The sequence below is a fragment of the Labrus mixtus genome, chromosome 9 (genome assembly GCF_963584025.1).
Source record: "Labrus mixtus chromosome 9, fLabMix1.1, whole genome shotgun sequence".
Classification (NCBI taxonomy): Eukaryota; Metazoa; Chordata; class Actinopteri; order Labriformes; family Labridae; genus Labrus; species Labrus mixtus.
In genome coordinates, this window is record NC_083620.1 from 1,002,342 (window position 1) to 1,024,488 (window position 22,147).

At 39.9% G+C, this 22,147-nt stretch overlaps 1 protein-coding gene across 2 annotated transcripts in view; it reads left to right on the forward strand.

Moving 5' to 3' along the window:
* Window positions 1-22,147, forward strand: part of ankrd13b (ankyrin repeat domain 13B) — a 35,932-nt gene that overhangs the window by 3,085 nt on the left and 10,700 nt on the right. Inside the window, exons 2-9 of one of the 2 annotated variants that reach the window (XM_061045826.1) lie at window positions 8,096-8,231; window positions 12,916-13,040; window positions 14,202-14,247; window positions 14,612-14,755; window positions 16,346-16,583; window positions 18,445-18,511; window positions 19,073-19,154; window positions 19,876-19,943. In XM_061045826.1, the coding sequence (XP_060901809.1) occupies window positions 8,096-8,231; window positions 12,916-13,040; window positions 14,202-14,247; window positions 14,612-14,755; window positions 16,346-16,583; window positions 18,445-18,511; window positions 19,073-19,154; window positions 19,876-19,943 (906 nt within the window). The remainder of the gene's footprint in view (window positions 1-8,095; window positions 8,232-12,915; window positions 13,041-14,201; window positions 14,248-14,611; window positions 14,756-16,345; window positions 16,584-18,444; window positions 18,512-19,072; window positions 19,155-19,875; window positions 19,944-22,147) is intronic. The other variant, XM_061045827.1, reaches the window with a different exon arrangement.

The following is a 22,147-nucleotide window of genomic DNA, read 5'->3' on the forward strand; positions in this document are numbered from 1 at the left end:
GTAGTATCCATGCTTTCACCCATTAGTGCAGTTTCTCCTTATTTGTCTCCTCCGCCTCTTCTTTTCTTTTTCTACTAAGACTAGAAGCTGACAACGCCAGCACCATTTTCTACTTTTTATTAGACATTATTCTCCATTAGTAGGTCACCTATGAGTGGTGTGCGACGTCGTTGTGAAAATGATCTCATCGTTTCATCACAACGGATTACTGCTGCCTGCTGGCATAGAGAGTTCATTTCCTCTCACACATGTGCAGAACGTACACGGTGGTTGGCCCACACTTTGGGGTGTGTTCTAGTCTATGGTTCTCGTGCAACTTTTTGGCCAAGACAAACGGCAATGTGAGGCGATGCCACAGGCGGAGCAGAGTGTAGTGGCGCTGCTGGCACGCTCCGGAGACAGACCGCTTGCTACAGACTGGAGTGGCAGTGAACGGCGCCATAATGCCCAGCGCTGACAGACCGCATGTGGCAATAGGCAGTCAGTTTCCCAGCATGACTTGCAGTAGTTCATACCTAGGTTCAAATGTGACGGAGGGGCCAGGACTCTATCCCGTCATCGGAGGAGATCCGACCCAGCAAACCATTCCTCTCTGCCTTTTCCATAGACCAGAGACTCCATGGCACTTTTTAAGGTCGTTGGCCCACAGTCAGCAGCTAGCTTATTGAGCACGGACAATGTTCCTCTCCTCTTTTCTCTTCAAACAGCCTCTTGGTACCTAAAGAAGGACACTAAAAGGAGTCTCCTCTGCAACCAGAAAGACAATGGAATCTGCTCGTGTTGGCGAGCCGACTCCCATTACCTTTCGCTCTACCTTCAAACTGTCATGGAGAACAGAAGATCCCTCTATGGACCCACCTTCGCTCTTTTAACACACACCAACTGCTACCGCTATCTCAGTCATGTCAAAGGCTTTTTTGGGGTGGAGACTCTTTAAGTCTGTTTATATTTGTTGTTAAATCTGCTGCTTTTGTTTTAAAGTTGCTGGATTGCAACATGTCCACATTCCTGTTTGTTTGATTTACTCTGCTGTGTTCTTGGCTCTCAATGAATGAGTTAGAGCTGCTTTGTTTGCTAAGCTGGCATCTTTCTACTCTCTCTCCTCCTCTCTCTTACTAACACTACATAAACATACACATCGCGGTGTCAGTTATACACACCTTAAAGAGACACACCTTGCAGAGACTAACTCCCAATCAATTGCCACATACTCTGTGTCTGTCAGCGCACTACGCTGCAGTTAGCTGCCACTCTAGTAGATGCTCCTGTTTCCACAGCGAGCGCCACGGTCCGCCTCCAGAGCATGCCAGCAGCGCCACTACACTCTGCTATCGTTCAGATACGCTGCAAGTCCATCTTTGACAGAATGCTGCAACCATGCCTCAAACTGGACAGAATAGAACGACCCGGACAGGAAGTCAGACAATGAAATGCACAGAGCCTCCGGTCAATTTCAAAATAAAACACAATATACGGACTCACGATTGTATTTTCCATCACTTTATTAACATTAAGTCAAAACAGGCACTAGACTAATAAAAAAAAGCAACCCCAGAAAGACAAAACAACATGTGTGCACTTTTTGTCTTTATTCTAGAACAATCTTTTTTAAGATTTATTTTTAGCCTTTTGTGCCTTTATTGAAAAGATATGACAGTGGATAGAGTTAGAAATCAGGGAGAGGGAGAGTTGCGTGAATGACCTGCAGGAAAGGAGCCACAGGTCGGACTCGAACCCGGGCTGTCCGCTTGAGGGACTACAGCCTCCATACATGGGGCGCGCACACTAACCACTGCGCCACCAGCGCCCCATTCTAGCACAATCTCATGTTCCATAAACGGAACCAGTGGGCCATCGGGGGTCAGCCATATGTTCCCACATTTCTAAGAATTTTCAGAAAATTAGGCCCTATGTTCCCACAGGGTAGGTTAGGGTAAGGTTAGGGTAACTTACCCTAACCCTAACTGATACAAATTTATGAAAAAGGAAATGTGGGAACGTAGGGCCTAATTTTGGAAAAAAAATCTTAGAAATGTGGGAACATAGGCACGCTCTCGGCCATTGGGGAACCTTCCAACGGAGCAAAACTGTGACACTGACAGATTGGGTGTGCACTGACTATGTGGACATTTGGAGTTAGTCTGTTTTCACACCTAACCTGTTTTGTTTTGTTAAAACAACTTGAGACCACCAAGTAAGTGCAGTTCGTTTGAGCTGTTGTGAAGGCTGACAATCAAACCTTGGAGTGGACCAAACAACTGCACCAAAAGCGCTTGAAAAGGTGTTTGTTGGTTCCTTTTTGTTTTACTCTGGTGCAGTTTGTTTGTAGAAAGAACACAAATTGACCTCGAGCTGACCCAAATGTAGGAAGCAACCACCTTGGGCACTCTCTGTTCATCATTGCTGAACATGTGCTAAAGACCACAGGCTTACCTGATGAATCTTAAGAGGCAGTTTTGATGGATGAGCAGGTCATAGTCCAGGAGGATTCATAATTCTCCTGAACTCTAAGCACATTCAAATAAGTACATTCATATGGAGACCCTGAAGTCCCCAAAGTAAAAAAAAAGATATCTTGTATGCACAAGATATTAACTTGTGCTCACAAGATATTTATGTTGTGTGCACAAGACAATTATAATTATGATGTGTGCAAAAGTTCATTTTGAAAGAATTTGGCAAAGAGTTCTGTTCAGCCTTATGGAGAGAACTCAACAAATCAAGTTTTACTTTAACCTAGGAATGTCATATAGTGATATTTAGGTTACTCAGTTCACATGTGTTTGTGTTCATGTTAATAAAGTAAGTTACAGTACAATTCTATTACTCATAAAACGGGTGCTTTGAAAAGTATTTGACTGCAGTGCTTAGGCAAACCTTACTTATTGACACTCGTATCCATAAGTACGTACATAATTATGTTGTGTGCACAATATTAATATCTTGTGCACACAACATAATTATCTTGTGTGCACAAGATATTAACCCGAGGTATATATTTTTTAATTTTCGAGACTTCAGGGGCTCCGTAAATTCAGCTACCACAGTACATCAACATATTTTTTAAAACAATTTTTTTAGTTGCTGTTGCTCCAAATTTTTAACCTGTATCGTTTGCCATCAATCCGTGTAGTTGTCTGTCCATTTTGAAATTGGAGAATGGCTTTAGCGCAGTCACAGCCAGGCAGGAGTGAACCAGTCTTTGTTTACCTCCAGGATTTTTCCTGCAAGAAATTCAGACCACTTCCTCACGCTTGACAAATTTTGGTCCGCTTGTACATGTCACAGTGTGAACACAGACCAAACTTGAGGTTATTATGCAACAATGTAACAAATGTGTTCATGAAAAATAGTTAAACACATTTACAGCCTGGTACAAAATACAAAACAGCCCTGATTAGTCATTGTCATTACTGGCACACATTGTACGGGGGTGATTTAAAAAAAAAAAATGTCTGTTATGATTTTGAAAACAATACGTGTTATCCAGCTGACATGATTGACAGGTTGTCAGGAGGTTTAAAATGCACCTCAGCTCCAGCTCTCAGCCTGTCGTTAGGTTGACTGAAAGTTAGACTGAGACAGGATTTCCAACATGGCGGCTGCTGCCGATGAGCCTCCGGAACCCCCTGCCCTAAAAAAGGGCTGACGTCACTCAGGCTTCATCCTTTAATATTTACAGTCTATGGTGAAAACGCCCTAAGCAAAGCTTGTCCCTGCCATCTTGTGTTGTCACAAGGCCATGTCACATGCTTTCCTTGGTTATTTTTTTGTCATTTCCTGTCACATGTGATGCCACCACAGGAACAGAACATGTTCTGGTCAGTTATACAGTTGGCTCACAACGACAGCTCACATGCAGTAGCAAGTGATTTTAACACAGAAGCATAAATACAGTGTTGTTATTTGGACATTTTAGCAATACCTTTCCAAAAATTAAAGTGCATTGTATTACACTGTTCTATTCTTCTGACTATTCAAAGCTGCTTTTTACACCACAGGTGTAACTAGTCATATCTAATCATATCCATGCACAATCAAATCACATGCCACTAATGCAGCAGCGGGAGGAAAATGTGGGATTCATTGTCTGCACAAGGACACTTTGTCATGTGACTGCATGAGCCGGGGATTAAACCCCGACCTTTCGGATGAGAGACAATCTGCTCTACCACTGAACCACAGCTGCAAAGGAATCCTGTTTGTAAGAAACAAATATCTTTGTCACCTCTAATGATTGTCAGCGACAACCACGGCGGAGAGTACTGGAGACATAGATTTGAGTGCAGAACAGTTATTTTTTACAGCTCATCAGCTGAAAAGAGATATTCACTGATTTTGAAAAAGTGTTTAATTAAATAAAATCCACAACATAGCCTTAGGGCATAATGATATTTCTTTAAATTTGACCACAAGATATTTCTGCCAGTGAAATGTTTTTTGAAGTTCTTTTTAAAGTTGGTAACAGTATAATAACATTATCTTATTATGCTATTTTATAGTGTATGTACATACTATTTGCGTCATTGCAACAAAATATTTTTTGTCTTGATATATATGTTGGACTGCATCTTGAGAGTTTTAAGAGTGAATATATTTCTTTCCTCTTGGTCTGCATGAATGTCTTCTTGTGTTTCATTGGGGCCTGTCATCTCATTTTAACAAAAAGGTGACAGCACCATAAACATTAGAGAAACTGTAAGTCTAGTTTTTATAATGTTGCCTTCTTTTACAAGACCATAAGTGTCTAAAACAATTTCCTCTGTTTCTGTGTACTTTAGTCTATTTGCATATCTGTTTCTTGATAGTGTTGGGAACATAACATATGCTAGAATGTAGGTCAACATTTTACATATTATCTGTGCTATACAAATAAAGTATTGTTATTATTATTATTATTATTATTATCTTGGTTCATTTTAATGTCTGTTATGGTTCCCACCACTTTATTGCACCTGCACAGGTAGAAATGAACCTCTACTCAGATAATGAGACAAGGTAGGTTTTGATATTGATAGTTTTCATTTGAGTTATTACCATTTGTTTTAAGTTTGATGCAAGTTTTTTGCTGTCTTTGAATGGAAATCTTACGTCAGTATAACGTTTGTCGTAGTCTTTTCTACACGTCGAATCACGTAGGCAAGAAGGGAGTGGAGGACAAGTTATTTTTATACCCCTCCCTGTCATTGCCATCCTCTTATCCTGTGTGCACCAACTACAAACATTTTAGGAAAGACATAGACATAGTGTATTTCTGTAAGCACAATTTTGTGTGTGTGTTATGTTTGTATGAAAGATTGATGTTGGCTTAAGTACCTGCCAAGCTACATCAGGCAAGGTGCACACTGAGCAAGTGAGAGGGGGAGTGTATGAGAGAGAGTGGATGACGAAAAGATGAAGCCGATACCAAAGATGGCTTTCAATAATGCAACCTCCACCAAGTTCTCAATTGAGGGAGGGCAGTATAAAAAGAAAAAAATTAAACTGAGGGAGAGCAGTGAAGCCGGTAGAGATGCAACTGATTCAAATATTGTTAAAAACTATGGTTATATTGTCCTCCTTGGTAGCCATGAAAGTATCACTTAAACAGCACATGCAACCACCAGCTGATAATTGCATTATAAATGCAGAAATGGTGAGAGTGAGTGGAGGAATGTTAAGGCACCTATGATACAAAGAAGCCATGAACATTGAAATATCAACACTTTATGACCCATTTCTTGTGTAAAAATTAGGATTACTCAAAAACAGGGGATTATTGGATACATTTGTAGATTAGATCTTCATGGTACAAAGACACATTACATTAATGGTACTATCATTCCAAGTTTAGATGAGTAATTACTTATATTTTGAATGTACTTGCATTGACACCATGATGATACCTTTTGCATCAATCCGCTAAACACATGTAAACAGAGCCGTGGAGGGTTTTTTGTACAGATGACTGACCAACTCTGATCAGCTGACCCACTAAGAGGGGAAAGAATGGATTATATAAAAAAAAGTTAAGAGGTGGGCTTGATGAGCAGCTACTGTGTGAGCATCCTGGCTCCTGGCTTCCCAGAGCCTCGGCTTCCCAGGTTTCCTGTGACTCTGCCCGCATGCTTTCAGTGACACAGCCCCTCTGTGCCCTGGAGTCTCTGCCACCCTGTGCTCTGGAGTCTCTTCCACCCTGTGCCCTGGAGTCTCTGCCACCCTGTGCCCTGGAGTCTTTGCCAGAGTGCCATCTGCGCCCTGTTCCTGCTGAGCGCCTTAAGCCTGCTGTTCCTGCTGAGTGCTTGCCTGTTACAGAGTTGGGTGTTACCCAGGTTTCCCATCGGAGGTCTGGCAGACTCAAGGTCAAAGGTCAAAGGTCAAAGGTATTTGTTTACTGCACAAATACATAATCCAACTAACATTAAGTGCCTAAATACATAAAACATGAAACTGGTAGCCCTCGGCATGCCGGTAGACACCTTGTTCCACCTCTGCGGGCCGGTTGACTCCTGCCTTCACAAGTTCCTAAGCCTCCCAGAGACTTACGGATTTGCTCTGTTCACCTGGTTTGCCTCCCGGCTGCCCCCTGACCTGCCCTGCCCTGCCGGCCTTGTTGGCCTCCAGGCCGCACTGTTGACCTGCACTCCCTGCTAGGCGCGCGGGAAAGATGTTTCTTTTTTTTTTTTTACTTTTATTCACCAAAACGTACATACACACACTCACACAATAAAAAAAGAGATACAAACAAGAGGGGAACTGTGGTACGATATAGTTTTGTAAGCAGATTTAGACATAAACAAGATGTTTTGAGTAGGGGGGGCTGCCAACTGAATCTTAAGTGTCACGTTACTATTGTGTTTAAAGCACAACCAGCAAAGGGGCTCAAAAGCAATGTTAGTCTTTGCAACAGGCTATAGCTACAATACTTGTGACCACTCACTACGCTAATCGCAATGGTCAACACAAGCACATACAAACACACACACACACACACACAGGGTGCATACTCTGGTGTTTCCCAGTGCCAAGAGTCTGGACATTGTAAAAAAAAATCCTTAATTTATGAGATCATGTTCAAGGAGTGGTAGTACCATTATCAATTCTTGTACTAACAACATTCAGTTGTTAATAATGTAATAAAATCCTTATGTACTTAAAGGAGACTTAATATGTCTTTAAACACTATAAAACTACTAAATGATTCAAGCCCACAGTGGACCATCTGAACCCACTTGGAATCATTCCTGACCCTGGCTGATGGTGTTGCTGCTAGTTGCTTTCATGCTCAGATAAGGCAAGGCAAGCTTATAGTGCATTTCAACAACATGGCAATTCAAAGTGCTTCCACCTGATGAAGCCTGAAGCTTAATCTCTCTTAATCTCTCCTCCTTTGCTCCAAAAACAACCGCCTCAGTTTTGTCTTTGTTTAACTTTTGTCTAAAATTTTGCATGGTCGCCTGGCGACATTGTAATATAGATCTGTGTGTCATCTGCATAATTATGATAACTTATTTTATTGTTTTTTATGATCTGAGCTAGTAGAAGCATGTAGATGTTAAACAGAAGAGGCCCCAGAATGAAACCTTGGGGAACTCCACATGTAGTTTTTGTTTGCTCAGATTTGAAGTTACCTATAGACATGAAGAAGTACCTGTCCTTTAAGTAAGATTCAAGCCAGTTTAGTACTATGCCAGAAATTCCAATCCAGTTTTCCAGTCGGTCGAGATAAGATGCGTTGATTCGTAGGATAGGTGATACAAATTATGGACATCGCAAAGAGACAACCAAAAACGCTCGAACATTGACTAGCTTGAACAATGGAAAGTAAGAGAGTTGGGTAGGTTTATGGCAAAAATGTTAATACAGCCAGTGGTATCAAACTCATTTATTGAGAGACATGATGTCAGACCTACAAGTACCAAAGCTCATGTAAAACAAATTGTGGCGAACCTTGGCCTTAGTTGCTGTTTGATGTAGCAGCAATGGATTCTCAGACTTTTTATCAGTTATGACATGTAATCATTTTTATATATGTAGAATTTTTTAACTCAAAATATTTCTTTCTTTCTTTCTTTCGCTCATGCTGTTATTCTCCCTTCCATCTTCTTCCAATTAGACTGATATAGAGTCACTAGACCCTCGTGGTCGGACCCCCCTCCACCTGGCTGTGACACTGGGCCACCTTGACTGTGCACGGGTACTGCTGCAGCATGGAGCTGACAGTAGCAAGGACAACCGCAATGGATGGACTGGTAAGTGTGTTTCTGTCTTGTGTGTTTGTTTGTCCTCTTGATGCTCTAGAATGGTTTAACTCCTAATCCTTTTATTTCAACACAGAATAACAGTCACTTTTGCCAGACAATTCTTATCTCGATACTTGGCGCGATACGGAGCGGTCACACTGGCCATCCACGCTAAAGTCCAGTTTGTTTGGCCAGTGTGACCGCTCGTATCTGCTCAGGCTCGCCTGTGGACTCGGCCGCGCGTCTATTTTATTTTTTATTTATGGCTTAAAATAAGCTGTAAAGTCAGTAAAGTAGCTGTCATGCTCTCTGTGTTGTTCTCTGATGTGCAGACGACTCGACTGCGCGTCTCTTTCTCTCTCTCTCTCTCTCGTCCGCCTGTTTGTAAACTGAGCACGCTTCATAATAACATAAAGCGTGCATGTGTTGTATTAAGACGTTATGTACAAGAGGTAATCATGCTTTTAGGCACGGTTAGTCCTGGCCAGTATGACTGCGGGCCGTGCCGGCCAGTGTGGGGAATGGTGCAGCGGGGGGCAATCGTGCTTGAGTACAGCACGGTACAGATGGCCAGTGTGGCCGCGCCCTAAGGGGACACTCACAAAAGGAAATCCCCAAAAGTCCAGGTTGTTTGCCTAGTGTGAGTGCTCTGAGCACGGTACACATCCTTGGCCCTGGCAAGGTTTGTAGAGGTGTGCTATGGCCCTGTATGGTTGCTCATGAACGAGCACACGCACTTGTATGCAACATGGACATGATGTACAGCCTTATCGATGCAGCCATTCCTCTCGACAATCGCAGCTAAGGGTTCACGTTGGTCCAAAGCAAAGGTCTTTGGGCAGATGCGAATATTAATAGTAGATGATGATGTATGTACAAGAGGTAACCGCGATCAGGCCTGGTTTGGCCTTCAACAATGTGAGTGCAGGCCAGCAGGGGACTGGGGAGGGAGGGTGACCATATTTTAAAACCTCCAAATTGGGAAACTATGATTTTACGGCAAACTCATATATATCCATCCACAGACTGTTGACCTGCAATGGTCACACAAAGGTGGTAGACAAACTGTTGTGCAACCCTTTTAAGTTGTTTGTCAGGCGTTTGCAACAGTGCGCCTTCCAGCCTTCACCCACTTTTTGTGTTTGCGCATTTAATTTGGCTTTGATATGTTGCCATTTCCACTGTTGGCGACTGAAAATGAACACTGTAGTGAGTGCAAAATGCAGCATATTCTTTGACGGGTACTTTTGGAAGGATCTTGTACCTCTTCTAGAGAACTTTCTTTTCAGCATGACAGCTACCCTTCCTGTTGTGATGCAACAGTTCCTGCTAGTATGATAAGAAAGGCTAGCTAATCTACAGCCACAGACTGATTGACACATGTACAGATAAATTTGTAGAAACACTCTTGATGCATTAATGATAACTCTTGCCTCTTGGTGCATTTATGATTTTTTCCCCTTTGATTAAAACAGCAACAGCCTTGGCAACAGCATTTATTGACATATGTTCAGACTGATCAAGTGTTTAATGATAATAGAACTGTATTGTCAGACATGGTCTGAAATTTGTCTTGCATCACAGCGGCTCAATTTGCAAACAGACAAGATACAAAGATACAAACATTTGACACAACATTCAAACACCAAATAAATATTCACCCTGTATCTCTGATTTAATGGTAATAGTTCTTATTCTGTGTTCAGAGCGTGGTTAGGATCAGAGGCCATACTCTTTGCCAGCCTTAAAGCATCACAGACAGTGGGACTCAGGTGTTACACTCATTGTAGACAGTCATGACTCACAGAGTTATTTTCAGAGGATATACTTGATTTCTGTTACATTTAAGTGTGAAAAATCACATATAAAGCCTTTGACATGTTTTTATCGTGTAAAGAATTGCAAGCATGTTGTAATATTATAGTGGGCTTTAACCAGGACAGGGACTGTTTAAAACAGGGAAATTTTATTTTTTTGTAGATATTCGTGGGGACTTGGAGCTTGAAAACGGGATGGTCCTGGTCAAATCAGGACGTATGGCACCACAGAGGGGGGGCAATCATGCTTCAGCACGGTACAGGCAGCTGGACCTAGTGTTACTGCACCCTACTCGAGCCTGCAATGAATTCATTTTTTGGATGGGTGAGCTTTAGAGGGACAGGAAATGCCGGGAGTGGAGAGTGGGGGATGATATGCAGCTAAGGGCCAAGGTCGGATTGGAACCCATGTACATGGGGAGTGCTACATAAATATTAGGCTATCTTGCATCCCGGAAAAAATATTTTGACAAATAACACTCTATATGGGTTCTTCCTTTTGAACTGTCATGTATGTTTCTTTAAAGGCTGAATATACGATTTTTCACACTTAAATGTAATAGAGATCAAGTATATCCTCTGAAAATAACTCTGTGAGTCATGACTGTCTACAATGGGTGTAACACCCGAGTCCCACTGTCTGTGATGTTTTCAGAGTTTTCAGAGTAGATCAGGAAAACTCAGACATATATCTACAAAACAGAAAACAGACAGAAAAAGGGCCGGACTTAAATCAATTGCATGTTTAAGAGAAAAATATAAAAGAAAGAGGTGATACATTATCACCATTATCAGTACACAACCGCTGTAGTTTGTTCAATGTGCACTTCGTAACTGAAAACATTTTATAAGAAAGCACATGTGCACTCATTTGTACTTTAGTCCAGCTCCTCGTGTTGAAGTGTCCCTGGGCAAGACACTGAACCCCAAATTGCTCTTGTGTAAATGAGTATGAATGGTAAGCGGTAGCGGACTGGTTAAATGGACATGAGCTTGAATAGTACTTTTCTAATCAGTTGACTACCCATTCACAACACATTCACACACTAATGGCAGAGGATGCTGCGGAAGTGTCCATATTACCTAATTCCAATCATACACTCATACACATTCATACATGTTCATATGCCACTCACCCATCATTTGGGGTTCAGTGTCTTGCCCACGGACACTACAGCATATGACTGCAGGAGCAGGGGAAGACACTTAACCCCAACTCCTGCCAACTCCTGCTGCTGCTTCGGTGGCATGTGAATGAATGGATTAGTTAGTACTAATAAACACTTATCATCATCTGCCATCAGTGTGTGAAAGATGTGCGAATGGGTAAGTGCGACCTGCCATGTTGTCAGAGGACTAGAGAGTGGTTCATTTACCATTCATCCCATTCAGCCACACACACATCCATAAAAGTTTAAAAATTAATAAACAGAGGTAGTGCATTCAGTGAAGTCTACAGTGTTATTGGTCCATGCCCATAACAAGGATACAAAATGACACGTTATGTATAATTGATAGTTAATCATATTGCACATGAAATGTGACCTGAAATGTTGTACATGAGATGCTCTTAGAAATTACAGTATCGCGCATTTCATATAATGCAGCATGTTTTTTTGTACATTGTTATTTCATCATAAGAACTAAAAACACATTGCACAATAAATCTTGAATATTATTGTACATTAAATGTTAATGCAACATCAATAATATAATGTTGCAGATAAATGTTATGCACCATGCTCAGTTAAAAATATAAGTCAGTCAGGGGCGCTGGTGGCGCATTGGTTAGTGCGGGCGCCCCATGTTGGAGGCTGTGGTCCTCCAGACGGGTGGCCCAGGTTCAGATCTGACCTGTGGCTCCTGTCGTTCCCCACTCTCTCTCTCCCTGGTTTCTGACTTTGTCCACTGTCCTGTCTCAATAATAAAGGCACAAAACGCCCAAAGATAAATCTTAAAAAAATAAAATAAAATGTAAGTCAGAGTTGTTAGGGAGGGGGCATTTTGGTGTTTTGGGCAGTGTTCCTGTCAAGTTCAGTTCTGTGATGGCTCTATGAACTGTTTTTAAACCTTGATGCCAAGGTCCTAAGGGTCATGAAACATTTTCCAGTTAGCAGCAGGGAAAAAAGGTAGTTGTAGGCATGAGTTAGTTAATGACTCTCTGGAGGGCTGTCCTGTCTGCTGCTGAGCAGTTGGCATACCATGCTGTGATACAGTGTGTGAGTATTCTTTCATTCTGTAGAAGAGTGGTAGAAGGACAGCAGCAGTTTAGCAGGCAGGTTCATCTCTTGGAGAGTCTGAATTAGTGGAGCCTTTATTGTTGCTTTTTTTCAGAGCAGTGAAGTTGATCGTCAACGAGAGGTCCTCTGTGATTTGTGTTCCAGAGAATTTGATGTTGAAACTCTTTCCACTTCCTCTCTCTCTCTCTCTATCTCTGTGCATTCACATCATATTACTGCTTGTCGCTATCTGTAAATCAAAGTTACTAGCCACATCTTTTTCTGTGAAAGCTGCACTGACTAGTTAGAAAACAAGAAGAGCCCTATACAAGCACAAGTCATGTTCATTTGTTAGGTATGAACGATCTACAAACTAATTTTGTACTGTTTATTATTACCACATAATGGGTTTTTAACTACATATAGTTTGTTTTACCTGTATGTGCATATACTATGTACTAACCTTACCTCACGTTGGACCTATACCAATTGTAGAGAAAGGAAACTGTTGTATAATTGTTCAAACTTAACTAAGCCTGTAAGTATTAAAAAAAAGTGGCTGTCACTTATAAATGGCTGGCAAGCGGCAGCAATTTGTCGTACACGCTTTTCTCTTGATTGATCTACCCTCGCTCTCTCTCTCTCTCTCGTTTGCAGTTCTTCAAGAGGCTGTAAGTACCAGAGATCCTGAGTTAGTGCGTCTTGTACTTCGTTACCGTGACTACCAGAGGACAGCCAAGAGGCTGGCGGGTATACCCATCCTACTGGAGCGACTGCGCCAGGTAGGATTTCACTCTCTTATTCTATTAAAAGTGTCAATGCACTTTAAAAAAACAAGGTTTCCCAAACATTTTTAATTTATCTGGACCATATTCATGTATTATCATGTAAGTGTGAGAAGCACAGATAAATATAAACATTCATGAAATAAAAAACAAAACATACTCAAACTACAGAGTCTGGAGTTTTTGATTGAAGAGGGATGGTGAGCAGAGATGCAATCATTTGAACTGTAGATTAATCTTTTAATATTTATCTTTGATTACATTTTTTCTTGATCTTGTAAGTGAAATTCTAAAGATTTTCACTCTTTAAGAGTAAATGCACAACGATTGGGTGTTGGTTTCCCTTAAAGGGGTAAGGAGAAAGTTGCTTAAAGGCTCAATAAAAAAAAAGTAATAGACAAGCTATAATACTGACAAGTGAGCATTTTGATCCATTAGGTCCAATAAAATGAAGAAAAAAAATAGTACAATGTCTCCACACAGTCTGTATGTATTTGGTCCTACCAGCTACCTGAGAAACACATTATAACACATAGCTCAATGAGCTCTGCTGCTCTGCTGCTCTGCTGCTACTCCCGTCCTCATTCTGTTTTCTATGCCTCCATCCATCAGTTATTATTCTACCTCTGAACATACAAATAGGCAACCTCTTCTTTTGGCCAATCTTCCCATATGAAGAATCACATTAACTTCCTCTTCCTCCTTTTCTTTTTCTCACTTACTATCTGTTTCTCCTTCTTTAAAGTGACCACTATCTCCCCAACTTGCCCTTTCTTTCTTTCTTTCTTTCTTTCTTTCTTTCTTTCTCTTTCTCTCTTTCTTTCTCTCTTTCTTTCTCTCTTTCTCTCTTTCTTCTTTTCTCTCTTTCTTTCTTTCTTTCTTTCTTTCTTTCTTTCTTTCTCTCTTTATTTCTCTCTTTCTCTCTTTCTTCCTTTCTCTCTTTCTTTCTCTCTTTCTCTCTTTCTTTCTTTCTATCTCTTTCTTTCTATCTTTCTTTCTTTCTATCTCTTTCTTTCTATCTTTCTTTCTTTCTCTCTCTTTCTTTCTCTCTCTCTTTCTTTCTCCCTCTCTCTCTCTGTCTCTTTTTAATTGCCATTCTCTGTCATTTGTCTTAACCTCCCCAATGTCTTTCTCCTGTCTTTACCTCTTTCTGACCAGGCTCAGGACTTTTATGTGGAGATGAAATGGGAGTTTACCAGCTGGGGTAAGTCCAAGCTCTCAGTCCTCTCAGTCAGTAAATCAGTCTAAGCAGTCAGTACTAATAATGTTATCATCTCCCTCTGGGATTAAAGAGTTCTGATTCTACTGGACACTGAAGCTCACACACTTCCTGCCTAGCATAATGTATGTCTGGTTTTATAGACACTTTGTGAATTTCATCTAAAGTGCTTTACAGAACCACAAGTGAATGAATTGCAGTGTAAGTGTGTAAACTGGATTTGTGACTTTTACATTTCTATATAATAATGTGGATATATCAGAGTATATAACTATAGGTCTGTCTTAATTATCTCCAAATCCATTAGAAATGGCACAGTTTGATACAAGGCGTGTCTTTTTGTCCTTAGTGCCCCTTGTGTCTCGTATCTGCCCCAGTGACACCTACAGAGTTTGGAAGAGTGGTCAGTGTCTCCGCGTTGACACCACCTTGATGGGCTTTGAACAAATGACCTGGCAGAGAGGAAACAGAAGCTTTATTTTTAGAGGACAAGGTCAGTTTTTAAAACTATACCTGCAGTGTATGAACCTGTGTGTGAGTGTGTGCTGTATTAGGTTATATTTATTTATCAAGCACTTTAGGTCATGGTAAGTATCTAATAGAATACTACAAAGGAAAAAGAACACTTTATATTATGTGTATCTAAATTATATATAAATCGTTAGATAAGTAGGGATATACAACTACTCAATTTCTTGCCAAGAGTAAATGAGATGACCCCAAAATTGTTTCTAAAGAAAGAAGAAATGAGTCAGACATAACTTTCCATAAAACCAAAACCTGTTTTTACGCTTGCTCCTTTTACAGATTAAACAAATGAGAGATGTCATGTTTAATAATGAACCTCGTGTAGGTGATTTAAATTACCTTAGGACTCTGCCCACTTATTTCCCACTTTATGACAAATCCTAGCTAACAGGCTACTGGCTTACACAGACATTTGGTATCAATATTCTCATAATTATCTGAACTAGAAAATTTCTTCACATATGAGATCCAATTTAGTTGTTAGATGTTTTTCATCATGAAATCCCCCATGTTTTGTGTTTTTTTTTTGTTTTTGTTTTTTTAAATTTACATTCACTCAAATCAAATAGCCCAGTGTTTGGAGTACAGGGATTTGAATCAACTAAACTAATTGGATATGTGATATTTCAGAGAACCAACAATCTGTTTGATAAAGGTATACCCTAAACTTTACAAGCAAATCATATAAGATTAACAAAGCTACATTTAAAGAAACAAATATCAGTATCAGTCACATTGACTTCATTTGAATGAACCTTTAAGACTGAACAAATAATCACAGATATTTGTACAGGTGTCACTATGCTTTTCCAGGACAAAAGGGTCAAATAAGTATCTTTGTTGCCTCAGTTTCCACTCTTTTCAACTCTTTTCCACAAATCTCTGTAAAATACACTGTATGGCAATGTTAAATCACAGTCAGGGACACAAATATTAAGCAGTTGTGGAATCAGTATAAAGTACAAAGGCATTATAATGGCAGAATGTAACCTATTCTTAACTAATGTTTAATAATGTACAGTTATAATTAGTCAACCTATCATTATTATTATTGGGACAGCAGCAGCTTAGTGGGGGCGGCAGTAGCTCAGTCTGTAGGGACTTGGGTTGGGAACCAGAGGGTTGCCTGTTCAAGTCCCGGCACGGACAAAGTCCAGAAGTTGGTCAGGTAGCTGGAGGGGTGCCATTGAGCAAGGCATCGAACCCCAAAAACTGCTCTGGAGCGCTCACTGTGGGCAGCCCCCTCACTCTGAGACCTCTCCATTAGTGCATGTCCATAGATTCCTGTTTGTGCATGTGTGTGTATTTCAAACTATTTGTGTGTAGCATGTTCATTAAACAGAGTGTAAAAACAAATTTCCTCCTGGCGGGATTAATAAAGTATTAATTATTATTATTATGTGTATAGTGCCAAACTTACAAAAAGAGAAGGCCTTGACCTTACTCTTGGTTTGTAATAAAGTAAAGGTTTGTAGCCTACTTTCATCGTCTTCATTTCCTATTTTCCTTATGCTTACTAACATTGCTTCACATTTCTCCCCCTCTTGCCACTCAGATTCTAATGCTGAAGTGATGGAAGTGGATCACGACAGGCAGCTGGTGTACTGTGAGACCCTGTGTGTCTCGTCTCTAGCAGCACTCTCCCCTGTCCGATTGAATGGCGGTGCTTGCAACACCGTAGCTGGTCTGGGTCTCCTGGGGGCCATACAGCCCAGTGACGAGCAGGTAGCAGGAAGGTTGTCCGCCCCTGTGGTGACCACTCAGCTGGACACCCGCAACATTGCGTTCGAGAGGTCAGATTGGATAACAGTATTCACAATATATGAATAATGCTAATGCACAATCAGAGTGACACATGGAAGTAGTTTGAGTGTGAATCAGGGCACCTGTGGTGTATGTGCAGACATATTTCAATCACATTGAAACCATTCACACACAAACCAGCCCCATCACACTCATAAAACATTGGGAGACAGCAAGCTTTGGGATGAAATCCCCTCGTTCCCACGCAACTAAGTACTTTATGTAACCATGGTTTCATTTCTTTCAAATAATAAGTTGTCTACAAATATAATCAGACTCTAAAATCACAACATTAGGAAAGACTCCCATGTTTTTGGGGGCATTTCTTTTTTGAAAACATCATAACATTTTCAGTCCGATGTTTATAAGATTGTGAGTGTGTGTGAGAGGGTGTTGGGACTGGTGTGGAAAAAGCCCACATACAAACACTACGAAGAGGTATTGGGCCTGATTTACTCACATTCCAAGTAAGGAGTATTACATTGTGTGTTCACTCCAAATAATTGCAGGTGTGGTTGGTGTGCACTTTACAGGTGATCAACTAAGAAACACTGCGTGACTGATAACAGGTGCCCAGCTTGTGGAGGTGGTAGGATCTAAATTAGGCTTTTGCATGTTTAGTGGTTTACGCCATGGAGATTTTTAATGGAAAGCAGAATGACTGAGAGCTCAAAGTTAAACTCAGTCCCATGTCATTAGAAGTATTAGTCAGGGATACAGCAAAGAAATCTGAATATTACAAAAATAAATGTGATATGGTAGAGTATAAGTGAGAACGTCCATGCCAACATAAAATACCATGACTTATATTTGTTTCCGTAACAGTATTTAATACTAGACTTTAATACTCTTCCTTTTGGAGGGTGGCCACAGGGGAGGACCAAGCTCAGTGTTACAGGGGCACTGGCCCCTGTTGGCCCCTGTTGGCCCCTGTTGGCCCCTGCTTAGAACCGCCCATGGGAGGAGCTGGGATCAAATCCCCATATTTCTGGTTTGGAGACAGTTGACTGTTCTACTGAGCTACAAGTGTCCGCCATACAAAACAAAACACTTACAAATCACTAGCAAAAGTGAAAATAATGAGGAAGGTGGGGGAGAATGTAAAATGATGTTTTACTGATGTACAGTAGCCTACTGTCATTTACAAGCCAGGAGGAATGAATCTCTGTAACAAAGGTGCATTGACCTGTGTTAACTGTAAAATCCTGTTCAAATCTAAAGTGATCCTATGAAGCTTGTAAGACAAAAACAAATCTTCCTATTACAAACTGAATTAAATTGTGTTGTTACACACCCTTGCTCATATGAATACATGCAGCCACAGGGTTCTCTCCATACAAGCATGTGGTTGCACATGTTTTCAATAATATATGAAATATATGTATTAACATGTTATTTGTGATGCAAAAGCTCAGAAATGAATGCATTTAATATTCTTTTGCATCGATTGACTGCTATTTTGTCCCTTTAGGCACACCGTAGCTAAGCCACAGTGATGAAAAAGAGCAAAACCTCTGCGCCTTTGAATGGCTCATTTCACTTAAAAAGAAAAACAAGCTCCCAGACGGCTCAGTTGACAAGTCAAAAGTAATCTCCACCTTGTGACATCAAACATTGAAACTTTTTTTTACCTCTGACTGTTTTAGTTGACTTTTTGAGCCGTAGTCCATTTGCCATTAAAAACAAAATCAATAGAGCATGTTTTCAGACTTTACATTATAAAGTCAAACCAGAGCCTGTGATTTCAATCCAAGAGGAGATATTTCCTCTCAGGTGAATTATACAAATATCCTGGGACAGACACTGTAATGTTGGTTTAATGTTGATCAGACTGTTGAATCTGTGCTGCAGGAATAAGACGGGCATACTGGGCTGGAGAAGTGAGAAGACTGAGATGGTGAATGGATATGAAGCAAAGGTAGAAGCTGCCTTTACAGCTCACTGATCTCACACTGTCCACTATTGTCAGAACACTGCTATTTTATATTTCAACTTCACGTGTTAATTCCAGACTTCTGTAAATCAGTCCTGAAATTATTTTAAAAAAGGTCCTCAAAGGGCAGTGTTGATATGCAAGCTGTCGCGTTTGCTTTTGGATTTAGTTGGAGGAAGACAAAACTACTTTTTACTTTACCTTTTAAAACACAGCTGTTAGAAGGATGCATATCAATGACGTATTGTATCTATTTAAAGTAACATAAGATTAATATAATATAAACTTTGTGTACTGTTCACATTCCTAGTAATGATTCCAAGCTCAAGTTATTAATATTCCCTATCATTGTTGTGTCTCTGTAATTATAAGCAGCATGTGGGCCAACATGAATTCAACTTTACAAGCACGTTCTTTTAAAGTAATGTCAGCCAATGTCAGTCATAAATAAAACTAAACTGTTGCACATCTGTATAGGAAATGAGAAATAATGGAAAATAAAGCCAATGCAAACAGAACAAAGTTAATTGTCTTGTTCTCTTTCAGGTGTATGCAGCATCTAATTTGGAACTGATCACCAGGACTAGAACTGACCATCTCTCAGACCAGAACAAGAACAAGACAAAGGGTAAGTCCAGTCATTATACTTTGATGTCAGAGAAGCATAACATGGTGTTACCTCTTAGGCTTTACTGTGCTCTTTATGCACGTTCATCACCCCTGTGTCAGCTTAATTACCACACTTTAAACCCTGGCCCAAGTGCATCTACACGTCTGATTTAAGACTCATTTAATTTAAACTTAGATCATACACAGGCTCCAGCTTATAGCCCATAAATCAAAAACAAGATAAACAGGCTTTGCACATCACTTGTGCTACCTCTGGGCATGTTGTTTCCAGTTTGTTAAGTGAGTACAACCAGTGCAGTACGACAGTTGAGAGCACAAAAAATCCAACATGGTTACATTTCCTTTGCTTCTGAGTTCCTACCTGAAAATATGTTTTTTGAATTTTAAATGTTGTTTATTTATCTGTGAATTCTCAATGTGAAAAGACCAAATTGACTCCTTTAAGTACTAAGTTTAATTAAGCTAAATGTTGAAAGTAGTCAACTGTGAAAAAATTCAAATCATGCAATTGCTGGGACTGCATCTTAAATGATGACCTTTAACACTCTACATTGTTCATCAAATCAATATTGCCAGTGGTTTTACAACCTAGCAAATCTGCTGATACGTTATTATGTTGTAACTCTGGACAGCTGTAGTGGAGAAGACAAACAGGAAGGGTTGTGAATTGTGATTGTTGACTATATCCTCTCAGTCCGTCACTTCTGTGTATCTTTGAGAAGGTGGAAAGACTCCACTGCAGAACTTCCTCGGGATCGCTGAGCAACACATGGGGCCGAGCAATGGGGTAAGTGTACAATGTTTAAGTGATTGTTTAGTGAATAAAGATGTTCAGATCATACAGAATAATTATAAAATGATGACTTTTTAAAAGTTTCAAAACATTCTTTATAAGATATGAATGATCTTCCATATGAGCACCATCACTATCACCTGCATGTTTTGATAGACTTGACTGGAAACAATGTCCTCAGAGCAAAACACTAATTCAAAGTCCTCAACCAGCTTTCCAATATTGATAATATTCTTTAATTATTTTCTGCTGATGAGCCCCTACTCTGTGGAAGCAATTAGTGATCAGAATTCAAATGATAAAGCTAATTTGAAAATTCAAATGCATTAACAGAAATGCTTTTTAATTTTCAGAATATGAGTGTATTATTTGACTCAAAAATAAAATGATGATTAATTTATCTAATTTGAATTTTAGTTTTCAACTTTAAAAATGCACATTCTTTGACTAAATTAAAATGACGAAGAAAATGACATTTGCTTTATCGTTTTCAAAAAATGCCCCGCTAAATCTGTATCATAATTCAAATGAAAAAGCTAATTTTAAAATGAAAATACAGGAACAGAAACACGTTTTAATTTTCAGAATATAGGTGCATTATTTGACCTATATTTAAAATGAATATTCAGTCATCCAGTTTGCATTATACTTTTACTCTCTATGTATGCATATTGTATGACATCATTCAAATGAAAACTAAAAGGTCTTTGGCTTTTCATTTTCAAACTTGCCGTGCTAAAAAGTGATCATAATTCAAACCAACTCGAAAACGAAATGGCAAAGTGGACGACACAGGAAAGTGACGTCAGACTCCAGCTCCCAGGCAGGTGAACGTAATATTTACAGTCTATGAGGCGAGCGGGCAGAACACGCAGTACAATGCGGGTGAATCTTTAACGCTGGTACAAGCTCCAAACTAGTTGTTGCCCTGATTTTGATTCAATTTTGGCGTTGTAGTTGATTATTCTTTTAACAAAACAACCTCTGAAAGGGAGAGAGAGCTCATACAGTCGGTCGAGAGGGAGAGTGTGTGCCATTATGCACAGAGGATGAGAGACACTTTGTGTACAGAGCTGGAGAGATTATTTGAAACAGAAAATTCAATCGATAATCTTTTTTAATGTAACTAAGTTAAGCAGAGAAGAGAGTGATCTATAATCTATCAATAAACCGGTCTTAGGACACGTCTGTGTGAATTTCATGGCGTGCAGATGCTGAGTGACTCTCACGGTCAGAGATAGTGGACATTGTAGTATTAGGTTAATACTTTGTCATGTACTGTGTTGCTGGGGGGACACAATAAAGAATGGAGTCTAACTAGTCAGCATCAGCCTCGGTGTGCTTGTGTACAGTCTTCGGTTCAGGTTATTATTGTACCGATGAACAATATAACAGGCATGGTGTCACGCGTGAGACTTGGCAGCTCGGGTTATAAAGCTGCTGCGTCATGCTCGCTGAAAGTTCAGTGTGCGCTGAAAAAAACACTTTGATCGCCACCTGTATCACAGTGTGAACTAAAGTCTGCCCTAGTGTTAAAGATTCACCCCGCCACCTATCGTACTGCGTGTTCTGCCCGCTCGCCTCATAGACTGTAAATATTACGTTCGCCTGCCTGGGAGCTGGAGTCTGACGTCACTTTCCTGCGCCGTCCACTTTGCCATTTCGTTTTCGAGTTGGTTTGAATTATGATCACTTTTTAGCACGGCAAGTTTGAAAACGAAAAGCCAAAGACCTTTTAGTTTTCATTTGAATGATGTCATACAATATGCATACATAGAGAGTAAAAGTATAATGCAAACTGGATGACTGAATATTCATTTTAAATATAGGTCAAATAATGCATCTATATTCTGAAAATTAAAATGTGTTTCTGTTCCTGTATTTTCATTTTAAAATTAGCTTTTTCATTTGAATTATGATACAGATTTAATGGGGCATTTTTTGAAAATGATAAAGCAAATGTCATTTTCTTCCTCATTTTAATTTAGTCAAAGATTGTGCTTTTTTGAAGTTGAAAACTAAAATTCAAATTAGATAAATTAATCATCATTTTATTTTTGAGTCAAATAATACACTCATATTCTGAAAATTAAAAAGCATTTCTGTTAATGCATTTGCAAATTAGCTTTATCATTTGAATTCTGATCACTAATCGCTTCCATACTACTCATACCATCTTCTCCTCTTTTTGCCTTCTG